Here is a 26,379-nt window from a genome sequence, read left to right on the forward strand (position 1 = left end):
GGTGTGACAATATTGTTCCTCTGATTGCAGGTTCTGAGAAGGTCTTTTCCCTTATGAGGGTGTTGTGTGGTTAATTAAGGGTGGCATGCAATATCACGAAGTGTTCTTGGTGGAATCTTTTTCGCCTCCTGTCTATGGTTCTCGAGTCGCCGTATCTGTTATTCTATCTAGCACCGGAGAAGAGGAGTCCACTCCTCCCATCATCCTTGGTCTATTGCTTCCTTCTGGTGGGTTACCTATGGTTGGGGAGCCATGCATCGGTGGGGGCCGAGTGACTTCTAAGTGACGAACTGTACTGGTGGAATCTGGCCTTTCGGGCGGTAGCAGTGTCGATTCGATTGGCAAATGACTTTATAAGTGGCGCAACATTGACTCTTTGATTGTGGAGTCTCCCTTGGTGATTGATATTGCTGACATAGATGTCTCTCGGCCGTTAGAGAGGGTGAAACAAGGGACAACAGAACTGCCCCGTCTACCGGGAGGGGCGGTGCATTCTTCCCATGGGACTGGTCCGTCGATGCTGGACTCCTCTGGAGTGTATATCCCTGGCTGGGACCTCGCTCCTGTCTCTCTTCTGCCGGATCAGGACGATTCCTACGAATGGTTCCGACATGCGTTTCCTCAGGCTACTTTGGAGTCACTTGGCCTTCTGTCTTATTCCTATATGGAGAATGACCTTCTGTCTTATTCCCAGATAACTCTTAACTTGCCATGCGGCTCTGGGCGGCTAGATTCATTCTTCCTTAGTACCCATTCTTCGATTTTGAAATTTTTTGGTGTTGCTTGCCGAAGCTTGGCAGCTTCTCGTCTCTCATGGAGCATGTCCAACTCCTGGCGTTGTTCCTCGTCATTGGTGTTTGGGTTGAAGCTCATCACCATCAGTAACTCGCTTAAGATGTCGAGCGGGAGTACTGCCCTAGTTCTGTATGTTAGACTAAAGGGTGTTTCCCCTATGCTGGACCTCGAGGTGGTCCGATACGACCAGAGTACCATCGATAGCTCCTCGACCCAGGCCCCTTTTGATCTCATCAGGCATTTTTTGAGGTCGTTGACAATGATGTGGTTCGATATCTCGGTTTGGCCTTTGGCCTATGGGTGTGCTACAAAGGTAAAACAGCGGTGTATCCATTTTTCTTTTTTGAAGGGTTTGCCCTCAAATTGGGCACCATTGTTGATTATCAAGACTTTGGGAGTGTCGAATCTCGTTAGGATGTTCTTCCACATGCACTTTATCATCTATTTACCTGTGACTATGGCCAAGGCTCAGCTTCACTCCACTTGGTAAAGTAATCAATGGCAACTATCAGGAATTTCATTCCCTCTAGGGCTACTGGTAGTGGCCCCACAATATCTATTCACCACTGGTGGAAGGTTTAGGGGCTGCTGATGCTAGTCAAGGTCGTAGAGGCATGATTCTAGAAAGCGGCGAAGGCCTGACACACTGGGCACTTCTTTGTGATGTCAGCGGCGTTTTTATATATGTTGGGCAAGTATACCCCTAGGTGGAGTATGTTCTCGGTGAGTGCTCGCGCGCCCTCATGCGCTCCAGCCTCATTTGTATAACATTCTCCGAATAGCATTTGTCCCTCTGTGTGGGCGACACATCCGAGCCATGGCGCCAGGTATCCTATTTTGCACAGTTGTGTCCCCTTTACTGAAAACTATGGGGCCTTGGTCTTTACCCTTCTTGGTTCATCGGGATCATCGGGTAGGACTCCATGCTGGAGGTAATCTAAGTATGGTTTGATCCTTCCCGGGGTTTCCATTATAGTATCGATCTGCTTATTATCAATGCTTCTTTCTTCTAGAACCTCTACTAACACCTTTTTAGTCATGTGGACGAAGGACGTCGACGCTAGTTTGCTTAGGGCATCTGCCCTCGTGTTCTCTCCCCCCCCCCCCCCCGGGAATCTTTTTGATTTTTAAGCTTTTGAATGGTCGTGTTAATTTCTATATTGCGTCTAGGTATTTCTACATTCTCAGGTCTTTGGCCTCGTATGTGTCGTTGATCTGGTTGGTAATGAGCATAAAGTCGTTGAGGGTCGAAAGGTGTTTTGCTCCGACCTCTTGTGCTAGGAAAAATGCTTGTGAGCAGTGCTTTGTATTTGGCTCGTTGTTAGAGACTTGGAGGTTGAATCTCAGGGAATACATGATTTCATCCCCGCTGAGATTCTTGAGGATCAAACCCGCTCCAGGTCCTTCTTTGCTTGTCGTAGATTCTGTTGGGTCTATGGGTACAATTGTTGGTACGCTTCTGAGCGTGTCAGGGATTCTTGAGGATCTCCTATTGGAAGTTGAATCTCGGTGTGCAGTTCTCATATGTCTTTGCTTGCCTCCGGTTCTGTTGGGTCTATGGGTACAACTGTTGGTACGCTTCTGAGTGTGTCACGGATTTCTACCAGAAAGTCTACCAAGGCCTAGGATTTGATGTTGACCCGAGGTCGGTATTCTATGTCGTGCTCCCCTAGTTCAATGGCCCATTTCGCCAGTCTTCCTGACTTTTCTGGTCTTAGCAATATCTATTTTACCGGGAAACTAGTCAGGACCTCGATTTTGTGGGATTGGAAGTAAAGTCTGAGACGTTTGGCTGTATAAATATGCACGAGGACCAATTTCTCTAAGAATGGGTAGTTGACCACGGGGCTTTGTAGTGCTCTGCTTATGAAATAGATCAGAAGCTGTTTTTTTATTTCTTTCAACCGTTAGCACTGATGATATCGCTTTTTCAGATGCTACAAGGTACACTTGCAGGGTTTCTCCTGGCAGTGGGATTGCCATGACCGGTAGTCGATGAAGGGCTTCCTTCAGACTTTGTAGATCTTGGTCGGCCTCCACCGTCCATTTGAACTGGTTTTTATCGACACACCCTTTTAAGGTGTGGAAAAGCGGAAGGGCTTTTTCAGCCGATCTAGCGATGAACCTGCCAAACGCTGTTAGTATTACGTTTATCTCCTGGACCCCCTTTATGCTATAAGGAGTACTGGAGTCGAGGAATTCATGAACCTTGGCTTGGTACGGGGTGATCCCCTCTTTGGTTATTTGGTAACCCATGAATTGACCATCTTCCACTCTGAAGGTGCACTTTCTTGGGTTGAGTTTCATCTGCGCATGCGCTAGGGTGTGGAAGTTCTCTTCGATATCACGGAATAGACGCTGCTTCGTCATAGTTCTTGATGAACATATCGTCGACGTAGACCTCGACGTTCCTGCCGATCTGATATGTGAAGACTTTTTCCATCAGACATTGGCACGTTGCTCCAATATTTTTAAGGCCGAACGATATTTTTTGGTAACAGAATACGTCGCGGTCGGTGTGGAAAGCCGTTTTTTCTTCGTCGAGGAAGAATTTGAGTCGGAAGCCTTCCAAGGATTCGACCTTTTGGTTTATCTTTGGTAAGGGATAATGGTCTTTCGGGCATGCGTTGTTTAGGTCGGAGTAGTCAATGCACATCCGTCATGTTTCTTTCCCATCACCGGGTTTGCTATTCGTGTTGGGAAAATCGCCTCCCTGAGAATTCCTGGTCCTATTAGCTTTGCTACTTCTTTGTTGATTACCTTGCTCCTATCGTCCGTCTGCCCCCTCTTTTTCTGTTTTACTGGGACACTTCCTGGAACTATATTCAGGCAATGCTCAATTATCCTGCGATCCACCCCGATCATATCTGATGACTACCAAGCTATGACATTGGAGAATTGTGTTAGAAGCGCAATTAATTTCACTTTAGTTTCTTCTTGCTCTGGATGATCTAGGTGTATGGTGTGGCTTTCCGTTGGGTGGTCCTCCTTGGATTTCTCGGTGGTTCGAACCAACTCTGGGGCTGTGAGGATTTGGTGGCAAATTTGATGACGTGGAGTGCTGGAGACGCTTGTGGTTGAGCCCGTGCGTATGCTGAACGTGACTGTTCCGTGGATAGTCAATGGTATGTTTTGTTTCATCGGTTAACGTATTACGTAGAACTCGATTTCTCGTGTTACGCTTTCTCTCCCGTCATGGCTAACTAGTGTGAGAGGGAGGTGTATGACACCTAGTGGCCATAGGTAGTGCCCTGTGGAGCCTACCAGTGGACCCCTGGTTGGTGGTTTTAGGTATTCTTTCCAGCAAGCTGGTAATTTCCTAAAGCGATGTTCGTACAAGATGTCGGTGTTGCTGCCATTGTCTATGTAGACGTGGTGAATATGATTTTGGCGTATGAATGCTGTAATAAGGTGTGGATCCCTAGGGTCCCAGTTGTGAGGATCCGGGTCTGCTGAGGAGAAGTTGATGTTTCAAAAACTTCGTGATAGGTCGTCTACGTCGTTCATTTGATGGCGTGTGTGCTCGTTGAGCGGCCTCTTGATTGTGACGGTTTTTTGCTTTTGTTGGTGTTCACCGGTGTACCGTTGAGGTTTGGCTTTCTCCATGTTGGTGTTGGATTTGGTCGATCAACCAACGTTGTTGACTGTTATGGTTAAGGAGATCTTTATAGCGGATAATGGAGGTCACCAGTCGGCTGTATGGCCCGCTGCTAGACTGTGAGCCAACACCGTTTGTGTGCTAAGAGAAGGTTGCGCTTTGTCGTAGGAGAACCTAGTGTCGTCAAGGGGTGGCTTTGATTTTTTCACACTAGGTTCACCAACGTTCCGATTGCGTGACACCTTTATCCACCATTGCCGATGTCTAGTGTCGTTTTTACTGCACGCCCGGATGGTGCCAGATGTTGTGATATGTCGTCTGGACTTAACTCTGTCTCTAGGTGTCGTGATGAGTCTAAGCCTGAGAATCACAACACATAAGGAAAGACCGTTAGACGTCTTCCGGGGAAGAATCTCGGAACGAAGCTCCGGCGGTCTAATTAGTAACCAGATGAGAGAATCTGAGTTTTATTGGAAAAAGTAGAGAGAAAGGTGATCCCTTCTCTTGAAGGAGAAGGGTTCTACTTATAGCTGCTATCGGGGGGACAGAACCCCGACAATACCTTTTTGTCTCTTTAGAACCGACAGGACATGGGGCATCCTATTGGTGAGTTCTGCTCCTCTAGTGGTTATCTTCTATTGGTGCAAAGTCCCTAGAGGACCTTGTCCTGAGCATTACACCCGTCGTTGTAGGAAGCGGCTGTTACTATTTTGTTTTGGAGCTGACTTTGTTGCTTGGGCACCAAGGGATGAGTCTGGGGCCGCGAGGACGAGTGCCCGACCTCGGTGTTAAACAGGTGATGACCATTGACCAGATCGTCTTTAATGGTTCTGTTATATTTGACGTATTACTAAAGGGATACGTTAACACCTTCTCTTGTGCATTTTTACAAAAACTTTATGATCATTTTCATTGAGCATAATGAAAATCCTCCCTTAGAAGCAACTATAATTCAATTAAAATACACCCATTTTGAAACAATTGATATAACATAGAAAATGGTAAAAAAGAATATAGTATCATATACCCATTCATGACTTTGATCATGCACAATAAAATTGCCAGATCTAAGGATAAGAAGCACATACAAATCAACTAACTGAATTTGGAAACTTGGATTGCTCATAAACAAAGTTTTCGTATCCCGTAGCTTTAGGAGCAGCCGGTGTTAGAGGATGCAACTTTACAATGTATATTACTACGATGCAATCATATACCCTATGAACAAACTGTGTATGAATATATTGGAACACTCACTACCTTCTTTTCTGATGGATTAACAACCATTTCTATTCACCACCCTACAAATACAAATTGGTTAGTAAGAATTTACAATATATATACATGAGTGCTAACGACTAATACTTCTTGATTCTTAAATTTATCTTTGTGGGTTTGGTAGGTTTTTCTTCTTCCTCCTTAAAACTATCATCAAATTCCTCTTCATAGCTACAATCCTTATTTGCAGTTTGTGCAAGCTGAAAGCCAAACTGATCAAATAGTTAAAAAATCTTGATTAACAATAAGTACTTAAGATAATATCCAAATCCAACTACCTTTTGTTTACCTTGTGGATTTGTTGGCTCTTCATCATTATATGAAATCTCTTTTCCTTTGTCCTTTGGTTTGCAGCAACTTTTGTCTCAAATGGCTTACTCTTTTTTTAAGCTCCTCGTCATCAGATGAACTCTCTTCTTCTGAGTTGTCATGAGAAGATTCCTTTAGTACACAAAAGAAATGTCAAAAAAGTTACTATCTTTATAAAAAAATTAAAAAGGATTAAATATAACCACCAAGTATTGTATACACAACTTAGTTGTAGTGGTTGGTGCAGAGTTTTTAGCATTGGTAACTTTAACTTGCATAATCATAATAACAAAACAAAGACAATCATCCAGTAATATCAAAAGAATTACATGAATATCATAAAGAGATCACCAAACCTCTTCTTCAAATCACTTTCTAGTGGTTCTAAAAATTAGAAGATATATTAAATAAGATAAAACATAATATATAATGAGAGGGGACTAATTAAGAATTATAAGAGCAGATGAAGATAACTCACTTTTTAAGTAGTTTTTGGTATCATGTGCATTCTGGGTGGATCAATCGAACCACCAACATCAGTAACTTCTTCCTATACATAAAAAATTGAACATAATCATGATTTTGAAACAAAAATTCAAGTCAAGAAGATTATATTACCTATTCAACCAGACCAACTAATTGATTGAGTGAATAAACAAAGCAAATTCCATCAATAATCAACTCTAATTTGGCAAAATCCATGAGGCCTTCAAAATATGCGAGAGATAGAAGAGAAACATGCTGAAACATGAATAAAGGGAGACCTCGTGAACACCTCAAAATTTTTTTACAGAAAGCATCTATGGTGACCCAATTCTCCAACTTTTCGAAACTCTGCACCAAGAAAAAGCGAGGACAAAGTCTCAAGAATATTTGGATTACATGTGTGGAAATTTGGAACGTAGAAATATACACATAGAAGAAATACCCAATGCCCAATGATATTCACCTAGCATATTTGAAACTTGCTAGAGTTAAGAAAGTGAATTTCTTGTTTGACCATAAACTTCTGGCCTAAGACCACGTTCAAAAGGTTCGTTTTCAATAAACCGTTGAAGCAAAACCTGGAACTACTGAAATTATTGTGCGCCATGGTTATAACTTTTGGAATTTTCAGATTGAATCTGGCTTAGTTGAGTGTACTGGCAATAAAGTTCGTCCCATGTTAAGCAAAGTTTAGATATGTATGCTGTTTCAAGATCAGGATATGGATCATTCTCTGGTTATTGTTGCAGGTGCTCTGTTTCATCTTCAGGAGGTTTGAATTTTTTCAAAGATAGACATTGAAGAGGGGATGTTAGCTTCTTGGACATAGACCTTGATGACAGAGTCGAAGGATTCTCCGTAGATAGGGTTACAGAGTTTGGAGAAAAATGAGGTAAAATGTGAGTTAATAAAGTGTTAAGATAGATAGGTTCATTATGCGTATGAAATTCAAAATATTTTAAAAATATAAGAGGGAATACGGAAATCTTATAAAAATTTATCTTTCTTAAATTTAGAAAAATAAATATTTATTTTTTTAATTAATAATTTTGTTAATTATATTTGTTTATTTTACAAGACTTATTATTATTATTTTCTTAAAAAATAATAAATTTTTAATGTAATCATAATTTTAAAACCTATATATCTATTAATATTTATATTTTTAATAACAATATAAATATTTTTATTTTGCTGCTAGTGGCTTGAGTTGTGAAAAAAATCTAGTTACTTGGGGTGAGGTAGGTGTCACTGTTGGCTTATGGGAATATGCTTATAGGTATGTGTGTGTGGGTGGGTGGGTGTATGTGTGTGAGTGGGGGGGGGGGGGGGGGGAGTATTTGTACATGTATACTGATGTGGGTGGGTCGGGGTAGGTAGCTATAAGGTGTATGTTGGGGTGAACGTGTGGGTACAGGTGTGAAGGAAGGGTTTAGGGTGGGTGTCGGGTATGTGTGTGTGTCTATATATATATATATATATATATATATATATATATATATATATATATATATATATATATATATATATATATATATATATATATATATATATATATATATATATATGTGTTGTAGGTTATATAGGGTGAGGGTTGATAGGCATGTGAGTGTGGGAGCCGTGGAGGTAGAGTGGATGATGAGGTAGTGTAGGGGTAAGGTGGGGGTAGGGTAGGGGTAAGTGTGTGGGATCGTCACAAAATTTTAAATATACCTTAAACAATCAACATCTTTAAAATATAACAATAATTAAATAAAATCTAAATAAATAAACTTAAAGTTGGAATAAATTGAATATATATATATATATATATATATATATATATATATAACTCAACTTGAAGGATCAAATATGACAACGAATGTTAAACAATATTTATAGAATAATGAGTGTAAGGGTGGGGTTAGGTAGGTGTAGGGGGTATGGTGGGGATGTAAGTGTGGGTATCGGCATGGATATGAGGTGGGTGGTAAGGATGGTGTGGGGTGGGTATGTGGTGTAGAATTATGGAAATGTGAAGTAAGTTGGATGTGGGATGTGTGGGTGGGTGGGTGGTGTATAAGCCAGGTAGGTTGGTGGGTGGTATAAGTTACATAGGGTGAGGGTGGGTGGACATAGGATTCTGGGTGTGGGGAGAGATGGGTGGAATGGGTATGGCTGGGGGTAGAGTTTGGTGGACGGTTGGGTGGGTGTGGGGTGTAGAGTTGGGGTGGATAGGCGTTTGTGTAGGCTTGTAGGAATGGGTTTTAATCCCTACGTTATAACCCTTAAACATTAAGTGATAATTTATAAGCCATATGGCCTAAGCCATAATCCATAAGTCTTGAGCATTAAGGCATAAGGCATAACCCACAAGCCATAAGCCATAAGCCGTAACCCTTAAACCATAATAGCCCTAACTGAAAACTCTAAAGTCCTAAATGAATGTCACTATTTCTGTCGTACATTCATAAATATGACCGAACGTTAAATATGACCATGATTACAAAATTAAATGTGGCTAACAGGTAACAAGTAATCACACGAATTCGAAAAAATGTGATGATTTTAACAATTATGTATTACCAAATGCAAACAATGGTCACATTTTTTTTCTCTATGAGTTTTCTTTATTTGACTAAATGATATTATATGTCATGTTTTGCCGTAAATGAATGTCACTAAATGGTAACAAATAGCCACAATAATTAGAAAAAATGTGTTGCTATATAATTGAAACCAAACGAAATTAAAATAAATGTATTACATGAATCACAATTCAAAAAACATACTTAAATGAAGAATTACTACAGATTACAATCACGAAAGTTTAGAGATTGATGCCTGCTATAAGTCTCCTAAGGCAAAAACTGCCCTGGTATTGGTCTGCTTTAAAGATATAACAATCAATCACGATGAAATCTTGATTTTCAAGAATCAATACAATGTCTCCACGAGTACGTAAGAAAAAGAGAAATGAGAGAGTGGTAAATTCTATATCAGTAGTCTCTCAAAAACTATAACGTATGTGTTGTTTATAGTTTTCCAGATTAGTAGTTGGTAACTACAAGCCGAATTTAATTATCAAAAACTGTCAACTGGAATAGCTGCCACATACCTATTCATAAACATGCAATTATGAAAATGAAGTTAAATTAAAAAACAATTTTTTGATGTGTATATATTAATTAATTAAACATAAGAGCCCAAGAGCCCTAAGTGTGACATCCCCCATTTTCAAAACCAATTAAAACTTTTCTTTACGCTTTAAAATAATGAGTTGTCTTTGTTGCGGGAAATTTCAGTTTAATAAAACATTTTGAGCTAAAAAATATTGTTTCATACTATTAAAACACGAATGATGTCATAATTAATATCCAACATAGATTACAACATAAATACTTAAAGATCCTGAAAACTAATGCATACTAATGGAATATCATGGTTGTTTTAGTAAGATTGTGACAGTGAAATTAGATAAACCATCAAGTAAATTTGAGAAAATGTTGTAATCGATTAAATGATAGTAATCATATAAAAACTAATGCAAGAACATAGAGATGTATGAGGAAAACTCATAATCCTTTTGGATCTACGACATAAAACCTCGGGAGGTGATGAAATCACCTGCCTTAGAACTTAATATTAATGAAATGTGTTTACAAGTGCTAGTCTATTGTGTTGTAAATGTAAAGGAGTTTAAGTGTCGAGAGAAATAGGGCGAGAATAGAAGAGAAAATGTGTCCGTGAGTGATGGTCCGGATCCCGAAGGAACCCAAATATTGGTAGGAACTGCGATGAGCATTCTCCACCAATCATTTCGTCAAGGACACAAACGTCAAACTCATTTACTTGGTCGTGAATCGTTCATACGAGGCGCATGTGCATGGAAAATAGTACGGACTCGAGAGAATAATCATGCGCGATGAACGTCCATGGAACGTCATTTAAATGAGTTTTCCTTTTCTTTTTCATTTATTTTGTTTATTTTGTTTTTTTATTATTTTTTTATCCTTCATTAAAAAACTTCAAATTTTTTTCCTAAATAGATATATGCTCGGTTTTAATGTTTTTATATCTTTCATTAAAAAAATTCAAAATTTTTTTTATCGTTTTTAAAATTTTTTTTTCTTTTTATCGTTATTTTTTGTTTTTTCTTTTTCAATATCTTTACTACATACTTGAAGATAGTAGGGTTTTTTTTTGTTTATGTTTTTTTTTTGATTTTTTAAACTAAATATCGGTTTGAATTTTTTAATGTTTAACCATTATAAAATTTAAAAAAAGAAGAATATTAAGGATCCCAATATTTTCCATTCATACTTTTTTTAATCATATTATTTTTAGATTATAAAATTTTGAATCATAGTATTTTTGAATCATAACGATATTATGCATCATACATTTTTGGATCATTTTAATTTGGATCATGTTAATTTGGATCATAATATATTAAGTTAAATAAAGTTTTTGTTCAAAACAATATTTAGATCATTATAAGTTTTGAATCATTTAATTTTAAATTATAAAAAATATAATAATTAAGGATCATTAAATATTTGAATCAAAATATTTTTAGATCATAACAAGTTAAGGATCATAAACATATTGAATCATAAATATTTCGAATCATCTCTATTTGGATCATATTATGTTCAACATATAATGAAAACTAATGCATACTAATGGAATATCATGGTTGTTTTAGTAAGATTGTGACAGTGAAATTAGATAAACCATCAAGTAAATTTGAGAAAATGTTGTAATCGATTAAATGATAGTAATCATATAAAAACTAATGCAAGAACATAGAGATGTATGAGGAAAACTCATAATCCTTTTGGATCTACGACATAAAACCTCGGGAGGTGATGAAATCACCTGCCTTAGAACTTAATATTAATGAAATGTGTTTACAAGTGCTAGTCTATTGTGTTGTAAATGTAAAGGAGTTTAAGTGTCGAGAGAAATAGGGCGAGAATAGAAGAGAAAATGTGTCCGTGAGTGATGGTCCGGATCCCGAAGGAACCCAAATATTGGTAGGAACTGCGATGAGCATTCTCCACCAATCATTTCGTCAAGGACACAAACGTCAAACTCATTTACTTGGTCGTGAATCGTTCATACGAGGCGCATGTGCATGGAAAATAGTACGGACTCGAGAGAATAATCATGCGCGATGAACGTCCATGGAACGTCATTTAAATGAGTTTTCCTTTTCTTTTTCATTTATTTTGTTTATTTTGTTTTTTTATTATTTTTTTATCCTTCATTAAAAAACTTCAAATTTTTTTCCTAAATAGATATATGCTCGGTTTTAATGTTTTTATATCTTTCATTAAAAAAATTCAAAATTTTTTTTATCGTTTTTAAAATTTTTTTTTCTTTTTATCGTTATTTTTTGTTTTTTCTTTTTCAATATCTTTACTACATACTTGAAGATAGTAGGGTTTTTTTTTGTTTATGTTTTTTTTTTGATTTTTTAAACTAAATATCGGTTTGAATTTTTTAATGTTTAACCATTATAAAATTTAAAAAAAGAAGAATATTAAGGATCCCAATATTTTCCATTCATACTTTTTTTAATCATATTATTTTTAGATTATAAAATTTTGAATCATAGTATTTTTGAATCATAACGATATTATGCATCATACATTTTTGGATCATTTTAATTTGGATCATGTTAATTTGGATCATAATATATTAAGTTAAATAAAGTTTTTGTTCAAAACAATATTTAGATCATTATAAGTTTTGAATCATTTAATTTTAAATTATAAAAAATATAATAATTAAGGATCATTAAATATTTGAATCAAAATATTTTTAGATCATAACAAGTTAAGGATCATAAACATATTGAATCATAAATATTTCGAATCATCTCTATTTGGATCATATTATGTTCAACATTTTTTTAAAAACTTTTAATATTTTAAAATCAAGTTTAGTATCTAAAACATCTTATTTTTTAAAAATTCTTTTTACAAAGTCATTAGAATAGTCAGTAGAAATATTCCTTAAATTTTTAAAATTTTTGAAGAATTTTTTTCCTTGGTTTTTTAATAAATATAAAAAAATAAAAAAAATTCATGATTGTGCTCATTTTGTAGAGAATTAATTTTAAAAAACTTTGGTTTTTTCAGATTTTGTTTTCAAAGAAAAACAAATTATGGCCGAAAAACTAAGTGGGTGGAAAAAACGCACCAGCCATTAAGGGTTGGACACTTGCCATGTTGGGGGTGGGGGCACGTGTCTCCTGGAGAAGCCACATGGGCGAATTTCTTTTTCTTTTTTCTATTAATCTTTTTGTTTTTGTCACTTATACCCTCCACACAATTAACCTTCCCCGGAAATTATTAAAATCTCGTAATTAATTACGAAAATGTCATATCATCTCGCGAGATTTTGACGATAAATAAAATAAAATCTTGGCCATTTATTTTTTCAATCTTAAGGCCAAAAATATTTATCGCGGTTCGTACCATTTTTTGAGTTCCTACTTGATCCAACTTTTATATATATATATATATATATATATATATATATATATATATATATATATATATATATATATATATATATATATATATATATATATATATATATATATATAAATGAATTTATGATCAATAAGTTTAATAATTAATCAAGTCTCTTATATTCCGAATTAAACATCAATTTTAAGGTAATTAATGCAATTGATCACTATACCTAAGAATGTTGTATAATTGAAGGATTGGTAATCTAATCAGGAAAACTAATCAACGTAGTAATCGCTAAATGAAAATATTTAATACATTCATTATTTGAGAAATTAACCATAATAGAGAGGGTAGTTGAATCTAAACAAAAGTACCTTTAAAATTTTATTTAGAATCTTTTATGTTTGTAACAATTGGTTTTTATTAATTTAGTCATTAGTAATTGAGGTTAGATGTTTCAGAACTTTAAAATCAGAAAAACCTCAATTTCTATTATTTTCTTTAGTTCAATTAATATTAAAAATTTTGAACTTGAATCATACTTGTTCCCAAGAGTTCGACACATTTATTTACCATTATTATAGTAATACATGACCATGTTTACCTCCTCTAAGTTTGTTGGTTAAGTTGTTATAAATTATGATTTTTCAAATTTAAAACCTGAATATATATATATATATATATATATATATATATATATATATATATATATATATATATATATATATATATATATATATATATAACACATCAAACCTTAATATCTTCTGACCATTGGACTATTAGGCCTCTCATCGACGCCGTTGTCCATGTTTACCGGTGAGTTATTTCCTTCTACAATAGCCTTGGTGTTTTCCATATTCTCATCGACGTCCTCATCCATGTTTATCGGTGAGTTATTTTCGTCCACCACCGCGTTGGTGTTTTCGATGTGAACCCCAACGGACATAAACCATTTTAGTTTCTCTGTGTTGCTCCATTTTCATATCCAACCTTCATCTTCTAGATTTACTCAAGATCTTGGGAGTTAATACATTTGTCTTCAATGTTTATTGTACATTATTGCAGATGTTGAGATTTAATGCTTTTGTTGTATAGACATATTTCAAAACTACGTTTTATGCCTTGTATTGGGTATTTTTTTGGCTTAAATATGATGCCCGAAGACTTGGGCCCTAGATGAGGGAGTGAGAGAGAGAGATTAGATGAGAGTGGGTTGGCCCCACCTAATATTTTTAAATCAATTAGGGACAAAAATCAAAACAATAACATAAAATAAGGATGGTAGGAATTAAAAAAAAAATAAAAAAAATATAAAAATAAAGGTTAAGAACCAAATGAGTCGATGACCACAAACTATAAGGACTATTTGTGTAATTTTTTTTATCAATCAGAAAAAAAAATTACATATATAACCTTTGTATATACACTCCATAGGAGAAGGACTAGAAACGTACCATAGGAGAACTATAGCCACCGGATCACTGCCCCCATATAACTTGTCCTTTCAACTTCGTAAGGGTTTACTGGATTTTTCCGGTGTATTATTAGCGTCATTATTCAATTACATTCAAAATCTAGCCTTGCAACTTTCCATTTTTATTGTATTTTATTAAACCATTGGAGAAAGGATGACTGATCTTTTAGAACTTGACAAAATCTATTGTGGTTTTCCTTTTTATATTTTAATTCATTTCAAAAGTAACCACTAATCACAAACAGGCATTAATGTCAACATTGTCAACTTAATTATTATATAATTTAATATTCCGGAGATGATCTCAAATCCAATCAATGTATATTAACAATACACACGGGTTCAATCACAGTTTTTATTTTTTATTTTTATTTTTTTTTATTTTTTTTATTATCAATCAGGTTACTCCCGAATCAAGCTATAAATAAATATTATAATTTTTGGCGCAAGGTTTGCAAACCCAAAATCGAGAAGTAAACATAAATTTAGCTGCAAAGTCATTCCTTCAAAGAACATGATTGGCTGACGTTTATGATTACAAGCGATCTACACAATAAAATAAAATCATAATGAAAAATCTTGGAGTTCATGAAGAACGTGGATTTAGAACACAGATGAAAGGTTTGCCCCAATGATTAGGTCAAATCACCAATTTTCATAAGCCTTCAGCCTGAGTTTTGTATGAGCTGCTTCTTTCTGTAGTAATGCCATTTGTATAGAGTTATAATCGTTTAAAGTTTACTCGTTTTGGCATATATTTCTAGGACATGAGTTCGATGTAGGAGTTGCCAATTAAGTTATTTCATTCTCACAAAATCTTCTTAGCCACAAGAACTTTCCACGTTAGATTTATTTTCTAAAATGACCGCCCCTTAATTAATGTCTATACTAGGTTTTTTTAGAAACAACGATTTTTTATTAAAATGACCCCAGCAAGTAAGAAGCTAAACAAGGGCCACCAAAAAGACATTACAGTTCGTTAAAATTAATAAGATGCAAAAGGAGAAACGTTCCAATCCTCCCGGTTACAAATACCATTTTTATCCCTTACTTTGAGCCAAAGATACACCAAGGATTTGACGTTCTCTAACACTTTTAAAGGAGAGCTTGTGCATCTCTGGAACAACCTTTCGTTTCTTGTTTTCCATAGAGTCCATATTAGCTCATAGCAGATGACAGTTAGTATCTTCCTTCTTTTCGAACACCTTCCCCATTTGTTTGCAAATTCCACCAGGTCACCAACACTTTGCACTTTTATATTGTCGATCCCGCACCATCTTGATATCTTATCACGAATCATAGTAGCATAAGGGCAGCCAACTATAATGTGATCAGCAGTCTCCGACCCGTTGATACATGATCCACATAAAGTGGAGTCTAGCTTGATACCACGGTGACCAAGTGCTTCTGCAGATGGGATGTGCCTTAGAACAGCTCGCCATACAAAACTCGATACCTTTATAGGAATTAGTTTACTCCACTTGATATGTATCTGTGACGTACTTGTAAGCAATTTGTGGCCGAGTTTCACCCTAAGTGAAGCAACATTGTATATACCATCCGAATTTAGACAACATGAGAAATAGTCCAAACTTGGTTGGAGTCGGGTGGGAGCAATTTCCTTTGATAGATGTTCCAGATCACTGGTTAACCCGAATGTATTTGGGCGTGACTTCCATCTCCATTTATAGCCCGAATCATTGATTCTAGCATTCACCAGACAGCTTTTATGTGACTCTAGTTCGTATAATGAGGGGTATGAATTTTTCAGCTTCATCGATCCAATCCATAAGTCGTCCAGAATTGTGTATTACCTCCCGATTTGATCTTCAGTGTAAAAATATCACCAAAACATAAGCCCATTGCCTCAATGTCATTTTTAGTGCTCGCTATGTTGTTCCATACCCCATAAATCTTTTTCTTTGACAAAGATTCCACCGATTTGTTTGCTAGATTATGTATTCCGTATATAACCTTGCTCCATAGGGATGAAGGTTCCGATTTCAATCTCCACCACCATTTTATCAAGAGCGCAACATTCATAGCCCTTATAGACCCAATACACAATCCACCATTTTCCTTGGAATTTAAAACTTTCTCCCAGGAGACCCAATTCCTCGTCCCCCCCCCCCCCCCCAGCCCCCCCACCAGAAACTTTCTTCTAATTTTTTCAAGAGTGTCAATTACCCCTTTAGGTGCTTTGAACAGTTGGGAGATTCCCCAACACCGCTTTGATTAAGGTCAACCCGACTCCAAATGATAGATTTTTTGATTTCCAGTTGGAAAGTTTTGCTTGAAATTTGTTGATGATTGGTTTCCAATTCTTTTTTAGGTTCATGTTGGCACCAACTGCAACTCCAAGAAATAAGAATGGAAGTGAGCCCGCCTCACAGCCAAGTAAACCTGCCCACAATGTAGTTTCAATACTCGTTGCCCCAATGCCAAATACTTTGGATTTATGAAAGTTCACTTTTAGTCCCTAAGTGACATGGAAGCACTTAAGTATACGAGCAAGATTTTTCAGATTTGATCTACACCATTCACCTACAAAGAGTGCGTCGTCCGCGTAAAAGAGATGGGAAATCAATGGACCATTGCCGGGAATTTTGAAGCCTTTGAATATTCCTTTCTCAGTAGCAGATTTAAGTGCTACGTTAAGCCCTTCCATCACAATGATGAATAAGAATGGGGAGAGGGGGTCACCTTGTCTTACACCCTTAGTGATATAAAGAAAATAAAATATTAAAATGTAAATAATAAGTATTTTTAAAATAAAATTTTGAAATAAGGAATGAAGAAACATATTAATTGCAATTTATCATAATATTTATCACGTTTGATACTTTACATATATAAGTATAAGATTATGTGACTTTTTAATTTTTAAAATTGAAAAAAACCATAAATTGACTTGTGGATATTATTTATTTAAAAAGAATCACAAAATGACAAGTGTCAAAACTTATTAGATATTGACATTTGACAAAATTACCTTAATTTATTATAGTAGATAGGTATAAAACCCGTGTATTACACAAATTGATTAATGAAAATAAAATATTAAAATGTAAATAATAACTATTTTTTAAAATAAAATTTTGAAATAAAGAAATGAAGAAACATATTAATTGCAATTTATTATTATATTTATTACATTTGATACTTTACATATATAAGTATAAGATTATGTGACTTCATAATTTTAAAATTTGAAAAAAACCATAAATTGACATATGAATATTATTATTTATTTAAAAAATATCAGAAAATAACAAGTTCAAAACTAATTAGATATTGACATGTGGCAAAATTACCTTCATTTAAAAAATATCAGAAAATAACAAGTTCAAAACTAAAAGTTGTAAGACCCATGTATTACATGAGTTAATTAAAAAAAATTAAATATAAAGGTCTAAATATTTAATAACTTTAGATTTATAAAAAATAAGAAAAATAATGAATTATTAAAATTGATTTTTTTATCTTTTAAATTTAAATAAATAAACAAAACAAACTAATAAACTTTAATTTGATAATTTTGAAATAAGAAGGTAAGTAAATTAATGAAATTGATATTTATTTATTACTACATTTATTGTAATTATTATATTAAATTATTATGTGAAATTTATTAAAATAGAAAAACTTATAAAATAATATGTGGAAAAGAAATTAATTCGAAATTACAACAAAATGACATTGGGCAAATTGAATGACAGTATAACATACGGCAAAAAAAAAAGCTTCATTTATTAGAGTAGATTTGTCAAATTTGTCAAAGCCATGGGTCATTGTTCTTTGATTATTGCTTATAGAACGATTATGAAAAATGTCTACATTTGTCAAATTAAGCGGTTGGTTAACGATTGATTCGCACAAAACTTAATTAATGTGTATTTATGAGTGTTGAAGAAACTAGCCACCTAACTCATGTAAAATTGTCCTTTCTATTTCGCAAAGGCTCAATGTATATTCGTAGTTGTATAATTATCAAGACTACTTGCTTGACATACACTATGGCTTTTCTTTTTCTATTTTTGAATTTGTTTTTTCCTCCAAAAGCAAGGAGTAATGGGATTTAATTAGTGTCAACACTCAACATTCCCAAAACATATAAAATTTTCGAAAGGATCTTGAATCCCATGTTAATTAACTATCCACTAAGATCCAATACCAAACGATCTTAATGGTTAATTCATGTTTATTGCCATGTATAATTAATGACTTTTGAGTAGTATCCACTACTCCGCATCCTTATATAAGACACCATCTTCTTAACCACTCAAACAACATTCTTGTAAAACATAAAACGAGATACAATGGATGCAATCAAAGCTCTATCCTCTTTTCAAGTTGATGTGAAGATTATGAGTGCTAAAAACATCCAAGTTTCCAACTCCAAAGACTACTTGTTTGTTAGATGCTACCTTTCGGTTGGAAATAACAAAAGGGTGCGTTTAGAGAGTCACGCAATCCCTCCAAATGAAAAAATCTGTTGGAATGAGTCATTCTCTTTGGATTGCATAGCGACACAATCCATAGACGCGATCATTCAGGGAACTGTGGTTTTTGAACTCCGTTCCAGGAGTAGTAAAACTCCTTTGTTACAGAAGTTCATTGGAGGTAATGCAAACGTTCGTGGGTCACAACTCCTTGGAAGAGGTGAAGTCTCATGGAGAAGTGTTTTCGAGTCCCAAAACATGGAAGCGGAGAGGTGGCTAGTGATGAGATCGAAGAAAGCTGACATTAAAGCGCCTTCTATTTGTGTAAGTATGAAGATTCAAAACCCACAGGTGAAAAATGAAACAAAGACGAAAACTTTTGGCAAGTTGAAGAATAAGCGGGATGAAAGCTGTGGTTGCTCACATGGTCACTGTTGTGAAACTTCGTGCATTGATAGTGAGCTTTTTGCCATAGGATTTGCCTTGGATGCTTTTTAAGTAAAAATAAAATTTGGAAAATACATAGATTAGAAAATAGATAGAACGAAAACACTTGCCTAATACAATGACATAGTCTTTCACTTTATTACTGCATAATGATCGATAATGAGTTTGTGAAAGATGTTATGTAGCCTATATATATACTTGGCAATTCTAAGGACGGACCAGTATGGTTGTTGACTATGTATGAAGGTTATAATTATGTAAAAGGTAAATGTTTCTTGTTTGGTTGACAAGGGACACAATCACTGTTCATATAAAATTTTTGGTGTACATGTAATCTAAAAAGACACCTATATGGCTATATTACCCTAATTAAATAATTGATTTGTGCTTGAGTATGCATAGCTGATATTATAAAGCCTCATGATCACTTGAAATGGATGAGGTTTTGAACACTTGGAATGGGTAGATCATGTTGAGTTCAATCCTTAGATCAACACCATTGAACACCTAGTTGTTGGATATAGTAAATTCGAGTTTTGTTGAAATCGAGAATGCTTCGAAGTTTGAATATTCACAGGAGCTGTGTGAGTTTTCGGCAGAAATGGACCTGTATGAAAAACAGCAAAATATTTCAGGGGTTATGATAATACACTAATCAAAGTACAAAAAATACAAAAATTAAAAATAAGAAAAAAAAAATGTGCATGTCTGATGTAAAATAGAAACTTATGTTAAGTAGCACAAAACTTATAGTGCAGATCTGTTCTCAATACATGTATAACGTCAAAAATACAAAATCCTTTGTACATTCCTGCCAAATTGATTTTTTAGGGAAGAAAAGCTAAAGTAAGTTGCTAAAAATTTGAGTACTTGGTCAAAAAACTTAAAGTAAATACCCATGCGACTGAAACTAATATCTTCTTTCCCTTTTTGTCCTTATAGGCGTAGTTAACTTTTATATGTTACAAAAGGTTAATTTTCAAAATGTTTATTTAAGTTGCCACACCAAAAATCGTGAACATTTTTTATTTAGTAGTAAGTGATATTATTTGGTTTCATTCAGCGACACTCCAATTGTCACCAGGCTGAAAACAACTTACAGATTTGCTTGTGCAACTGAAAACAAAGAAAAGTTTATTGTTCAGAAAAAAAAAAGATTTGGACGTGATTGCATAATTGAAAAAAAAAATGGGACTAAAGCCAAGCAATTGAAACTATTTTAGGCATGAATTGCTACCTGCAGTTCGAAATTTATGTACTTTATTAACAGCCTTTTTGAGAGCCAGCACCAAACATTAGTTTCTTCTCCCCTAATAAACCAAAAGGTTTAGACCTCATTACCAAGATCTGAAAATTGAATATATATCAAGGTGAATAAATATCATTCCATGCCCAGTAAAACATAAAATAAAAAGTGGTTATAGATTACCGATCTAAGATCTTGAATATCTTGGTTGGCTTGCATAGGAATTGCTTCCAACAACACAACGTTCATCACCTTTGTTGTATATCCCCCTATTTCCTCCATCCTGTAATCACAATAATTTGGATAATGAGAAGTGGCATACTAAAACAAGAACACCTATAAAAAAAACAAAAAAAAAAAAAAACAAAAAACAAAAAACAAAAATCTTAAAGTAAACCGATAAAAACCAACATCCAAAAGTAACTACCATAGGGATCATTACTTAAAAGAGTATTATACTTTTTGATTTGTACACATTTGATCACTGAGTTTTTTTTTTTTTTTTTTTGTCAACATTTGACCATTTACTTGTTTTTTTTGTTCACATTCAATCTTTATAACCAGCTATTCTAGGTTAAGCCGAAAAATGATTTAAATATGGTAATATATTTTTCAGTTTGTACATATTTAACCCTTAACATTTTTGTACACATTCAGTCTTTATCACCGGTTTCCTCAATTTTCGCTCATGACATCGTACGTGGGACAATCATTAATGATGTATTCTCATACGTGGCTCGTCCTTTACTTATATCAGTAACCTAATTTACGAATCAGTTAAATAATGATGGTGCCATAGTTTTCTCCTAGCAGAGTATGTCTTTGGCTTCGATATCATCTATTTCCATAGCAGACAACCACATTCTTTGTAATTGCTTTCTCCCAATTCGAATTTGCACTTGCAAGAAAAAAGAATTAAGAAAGATGCTAAAATAATTTGCACTTCCAAGACAATGTAACACCCTCGCAAAAAGTTTCATTTATCTCCATAGGAGACAATGAGATTCTTTGTGATTGTTTCCTCCCAACTCGAATTTGCACTTCCATAACAAAGAATCCTGTTGTCTGCTGTGGAGATGGAAGAAACTAAAGCCGAAGACATCTTATACTTGGAGAAAAGTAGCGCACCAACACTATTTGAACGATGCGTGAATTAGGCTAGATATATTAGTTAAGGATGAGCCACGTATAAGAACACCTCATTAATGATTGTCCCACGTAAGACGTCGTGAGCAAGATCTGAATATTTTTGTAAAAAAACATTAAGGAATAAATGTGTACAAACTAAAAAACATATTACCCTATTAAGTCATTTTTTTTTGCTTAACCTGGAGTAGCCGGTTATAAAGATTGAATGTGGAGCAAAAAACAAGTTAAATGGTCAAATATAAGCAAAAAAATCAATGACCAAATGTGATAAAAAAAGTATTATTTCCCTTTTAAGTCATTATCCCGTTACTATAAGAAGAAATAAACAAAACATACCAAGTACATAACGTACAAACCCTTGTAAGAAGTGGACCAACAACATGTACCTTACAATAAAGTTAAAGAAGAATTATTATCAATTTCTTCATTTTTCTAAATAAAAGAACAATAACAACAATATTTACAACATGTGTAGCACTTTTAATTGTAAGAGGGATGAATTGTGTTCTTGAACCACTACCTAATCAAACTGAATTTTCAAAATTTTTTCATAAATCAACAAAATCAGATATTGCAATTGATTAGAAGCTAGAAGAGAATAATGAAAGGAAACGCATTTTGAAAGAGTTCAAAAAACCTAGATTATCAATAAGGACTTTAGTATTCAAACGGATGTGGAAGCTGTTTGAGACGTAGTACTCCAGATATTCTAATTTGAATAAATTTCAATTGCGCCCTTTTCAACAAGAAAGCACGAAAAGGCATTAATGAAGTTTGAAAAGCTTTGTGATTTTTGTATAGAATGGAATCCCAATCTTCAAAATCACAAATTGGTTTATAGGAACTGGACAAAACCATCTCCAATATCCTTTTTTTTATCAAACACATTAGGGCACTGCAACCTATTCTTTGCAGTGAAAGTCAAAAAAATGAAAAGAATGTTAAGAATTATTAAATCCAATAAGAACAATAAGCCAACTAAACCTAAATCCCATTAATTTTTTATTACATAGATAATGAAAACCAAGGCAGGTCAAGAGATCAAGAGGGGGAGCAGTGTTAGAGATCAAGGATGGAATGTCAGCCATTCAATAGATCAATTTCTTAACTTTAGACCACCATTGGTGTAGAAGGATTCCGATATATTGTCATTAATTAACAAAGAAACCTATCAATCAGGTTAGAGGAAAAGGGGTGATAAGAATCAATGTACACATATTTCACAATTATCGATTACATTTGCATAAAAATTCACACTCTTGACCAAGAAAATCCAACTACAAATTAGTAATGACCAGAGTAAACAATTTTGCCTTATTGAAATTGAAGGAAAACAGATAACAACTAAACCATCACCACCAGTAGAGTCAAAACTAGTTTCTAGAGATCGATTATAGAAGCTGCATGTATAAGATATGTAAAGTAAGTAGGAATGGAAGAAGTAACACAATATTTCTGTGAGCATTGAATACCATGACAACACAATCCAACGGTATGAGAAAGTATGAGGCGTACGGAAGAGGTGGAGCATGAAAGATTAATTGAAAATACCTCTTCTTTGATGCTTACAAATTTTGAGTTTGAAATGGATGAGAGAAAATGAGAGACAAATTATGATGGGAGAAGTAGGTGTGTTGAATAAAGAGACAGATGGGGTGAAATCAATGGAAAATTCCACCTCCAAGGGCAGAAGAAATTGTTGGATTAGTGTCTAAGCCCATAACTATATTTTGTATGTACTTGACTCGGTTGTGCATGGTCCTTTTGGTTTGCCTTCACCAAAGCAACTTGATAGGATGATTTATGGAGAAAGAGGATTAATTATGATTTATTAATATACTATATGAATAATATATTAAGGAGAAATCATATTGTTTAATTAATATTAGTCAAGAATTAATTGATAGTTAGTTTTGTGACTAAAAGAGATTAATTAAACTTAGGGGACTAGAATTGTAATTATAAGATAATTGCAATTGGACTATGAATCACCTTGGAACATAGGTTGGACGAATTCTATGGGAAGCCCATAAGGAATTCGTCCAAGGGGTGTTCTAATGGGTGTCCATGGGCTGCTTAGGGCCTAAGCAGTCAAATTAGGGTTTCCTAGTTGAAAACCCTAATAACCTCACTATATAAAGACCCCTATGGCCCCAAAAACAAGGCGAACTCTCTTGGAAGAACCCTAGGTCGTTTTTGGTGCTCCTTCTCCTTCTCATAAGTCATTCTCTTGCTTGTGGTGTTTATAAGCCATTAGAGAAGTGACACTTGTGACTCTAAGCTCCAAAGACAAGAAGATTCAAGCCATTGAAGAAGAGGTAATCATCTAGATCTACTCTTATGTGAAAATTTCGAAATGTATATGCTAGATTAGGGTTCTTGAGTCTTGGATGAATTGCATGTACAATAAAGAAACCTAGATCCAAGCATTAAGGTTTGCATGAGCACATAGGATGTTCTTTTGTATAAAACCTATCAGAAATGTGTCAAGGAAAATAATGGATTTGCTTACATTTTTAGGAAGGAAATATTGATGAAACTTCCATTTGAAACAATACCTATGATGATGAAGTTGATGAGGCTTGATTATGATCATATCGCTATATAAACCCAAATTATAGATAACCAACTCAACAACCCAAATAAATAAATATCAGAAAAACAGAAGAGAAGGCATCTAGCATACCTTTTGGACATTTGTTATTTTTTAGAGAAACCCAAAGGTTTCTATTGACGTATCCCACCAAGAATACGTCATAAGTAACGGAACCGTCAGACGTATTGAGCAAATGTCGGGGTGCGCCTAACATCGGGCCCCCGCTCTCAGCCTTGTCCTTGCGATCCCAAACTCATTCCATGGCGCCCAAGCGTCAAAGATGGAGTCGAGATAAAATAGTACCATCCGTTACCCTGAGTGATAGGTGTACCACTTAGAACGTCACTCCTGGCAGCCCTGCACCAATGGAAGGCAGCTACGCGCGGAGCACGATCTACCAATCAGAAGCCGTCTGCCCCTACTAGACCTGGAAACGTAGAAGATATGGTCGAGGTTCTGTCCCTCCGATTGCAGGTATAAAAGGATCTCTTCTCCTCCAATAGAGGGGACCAACATTCAACTCTAACTCTTTTCTCATACTTTGACACCCTCTCATCAGAACCTAGAACTGACTTGATCGTCGAAGCATCGTTCCGGGACAACCTCCTGGATGACGACTGACGGTCTTGTTTTCTTTGCTATGATTCTCAATCCCGTTTTATCCATCCGTCACGGAGCAGGAGTCGAGCCGGAGACATATCACAACAGTTGGCGCCATCCGGACGTACACCCAATACGACACAACCCCGATAAACAACACTACATGTCTATAACGAAAAACACAAAGCTCACAACATGACAAAACGATAGCACCGCTTCCACTAGGAAAACGCCGCGAACTAGCAAACTTGGCTGTCTAGCAACAAGCGCCGTCATAGAATTTACGGCGAGTATGGAGTACCCGCCAACCACCTTTATAGTCAACAAAAAGCCAACATCAGAAAAACAGCATCACCAGCACGGAGTGTTTATGATCAACAGACCATATAATAAACGTGAGCGACACGAGGCAGACCACAGTGTCAAAATGCTGACATGACAGGTCAACAACATCAACTTCTCCACCGAGGACCCGAAACCGCCAGGTTGGAACCCCATAGACCCGCTCCTCAGAACCGCGTGCATACGCCACAAACAAATCCATCGAGTCGACATAGATAACGACATTAGCACGAACATCCTGTACGAACATTGTTTTCTGCAACTACCGGAGTCCTGGAAAGCGGAATTGAAGCCCCTGATCGGAGGACTTCTGGTCGGCTTCACGGGACATAGCCTATGGCCCCTTGGAACAATACGCCTCCCATTAACTTTAGTCAACCACGACAGAAGAGAGTGCATGACAAGAACAATTGAATTCTCCGTAATACGCCATCTAAAAGAACAAAACATACTGCTAGAACGACCGAAACTCTTCGAGTTGCAAGCCATATCGTCCACAATTCACGACACACTAAAATTTGGCACACAGTTCGGCTCAGCTACCATTGTCGCCAACACCCCTCACAGGAAGACGTGCCCCCAAATAATGGCGGTATCCGACCTGATCAGCGCTCCTAAGAAATCTAAAGAAGACCACCCACTAGAAAAGCACGTAATATACGGTGAACACCCTGAACAGGAAATGAACATCGGAGCTGACCTACTGGATGAAACCAAAGTTCAACTAGTCATGCTGCTAACACACTTCGTCGGGGTATTCGCATGGCAACCCGCAGACATGACTGGAGTAGACCGAACAATCATCTAACACAGCCTAAACATCCTCCCCGACAACGCTCCACTAAAGCAAAAAATGAGGAGGCGAGCAAGTGATAGAAACAAGGCAATCAATGACGAAGTCGCGAAGCTCGAAAATACAGGCATCCTTCGAGAAGCAATGTTCCCTACGTGGATCGCAAACCCGGTAATGGTAAAGAAACACGAAGGCTCGTGGCGAATATGCATTGATTATTCCGACCTGAATAATGCATGCCCAAAAGACCACTACCCCCTCCCGGAAATAAAACAGAAGGTCGAATCTCTGGAGGACTTTAAACTCAAATGTTTTCTCGAAGCCTACAAAGGCTATCACCAAGTCCAGATGCGT

The 26,379-nt window shown here is 35.7% G+C and overlaps 2 protein-coding genes and 1 long non-coding RNA gene across 7 annotated transcripts; 1 reads left to right on the plus strand and 2 right to left on the minus strand.

The window, feature by feature from the left end:
* Positions 1 to 2,535: 2,535 nt before the first annotated feature.
* LOC145111842 (putative mitochondrial protein AtMg00860) lies at positions 2,536 to 3,165 on the minus strand. Its single transcript, XM_079048083.1, has one exon. The coding sequence runs from the start codon at positions 3,163 to 3,165 to the stop codon at positions 2,536 to 2,538; it is 630 nt and encodes a 209-aa protein (XP_078904209.1).
* Positions 3,166 to 5,489: 2,324 nt separating this feature from the next.
* On the minus strand, positions 5,490 to 7,375 carry LOC145116169 (uncharacterized). 5 transcript variants are annotated; one of them, XR_013711901.1, is made up of 5 exons: positions 6,930 to 7,375; positions 6,599 to 6,814; positions 6,459 to 6,530; positions 5,961 to 6,112; positions 5,490 to 5,871 (listed from the first exon to the last, which is right to left on the minus strand). It is a non-coding gene; the product is annotated as an uncharacterized LOC145116169 (long non-coding RNA). The 5 variants fall into 5 exon arrangements; XR_013711900.1 differs by having other exon boundaries at positions 6,909 to 7,374; XR_013711903.1 differs by having other exon boundaries at positions 5,490 to 5,883; positions 5,950 to 6,112; positions 6,599 to 7,374.
* Positions 7,376 to 18,715: 11,340 nt separating this feature from the next.
* Positions 18,716 to 19,472, plus strand: LOC145117627 (uncharacterized). Its single transcript, XM_079053925.1, has one exon. The coding sequence runs from the start codon at positions 18,730 to 18,732 to the stop codon at positions 19,348 to 19,350; it is 621 nt and encodes a 206-aa protein (XP_078910051.1). The 5' UTR covers positions 18,716 to 18,729; the 3' UTR covers positions 19,351 to 19,472.
* Positions 19,473 to 26,379: the final 6,907 nt, after the last annotated feature.

The sequence above is a fragment of the Lactuca virosa genome, chromosome 5, assembly GCF_052849685.1.
Source record: "Lactuca virosa cultivar CGN04683 chromosome 5, Lactuca_virosa_CGN04683_v6, whole genome shotgun sequence".
NCBI lineage: Eukaryota > Viridiplantae > Streptophyta > Magnoliopsida > Asterales > Asteraceae > Lactuca > Lactuca virosa.

Excerpts from the sequence above, each read along its gene's own strand:
- LOC145111842 (XM_079048083.1), bottom strand. The coding sequence starts at position 3,165 with ATGACGAAGCAGCGTCTATTCCGTGATATCGAAGAGAACTTCCACACC.
- LOC145117627 (XM_079053925.1), top strand. The coding sequence starts at position 18,730 with ATGGATGCAATCAAAGCTCTATCCTCTTTTCAAGTTGATGTGAAGATT.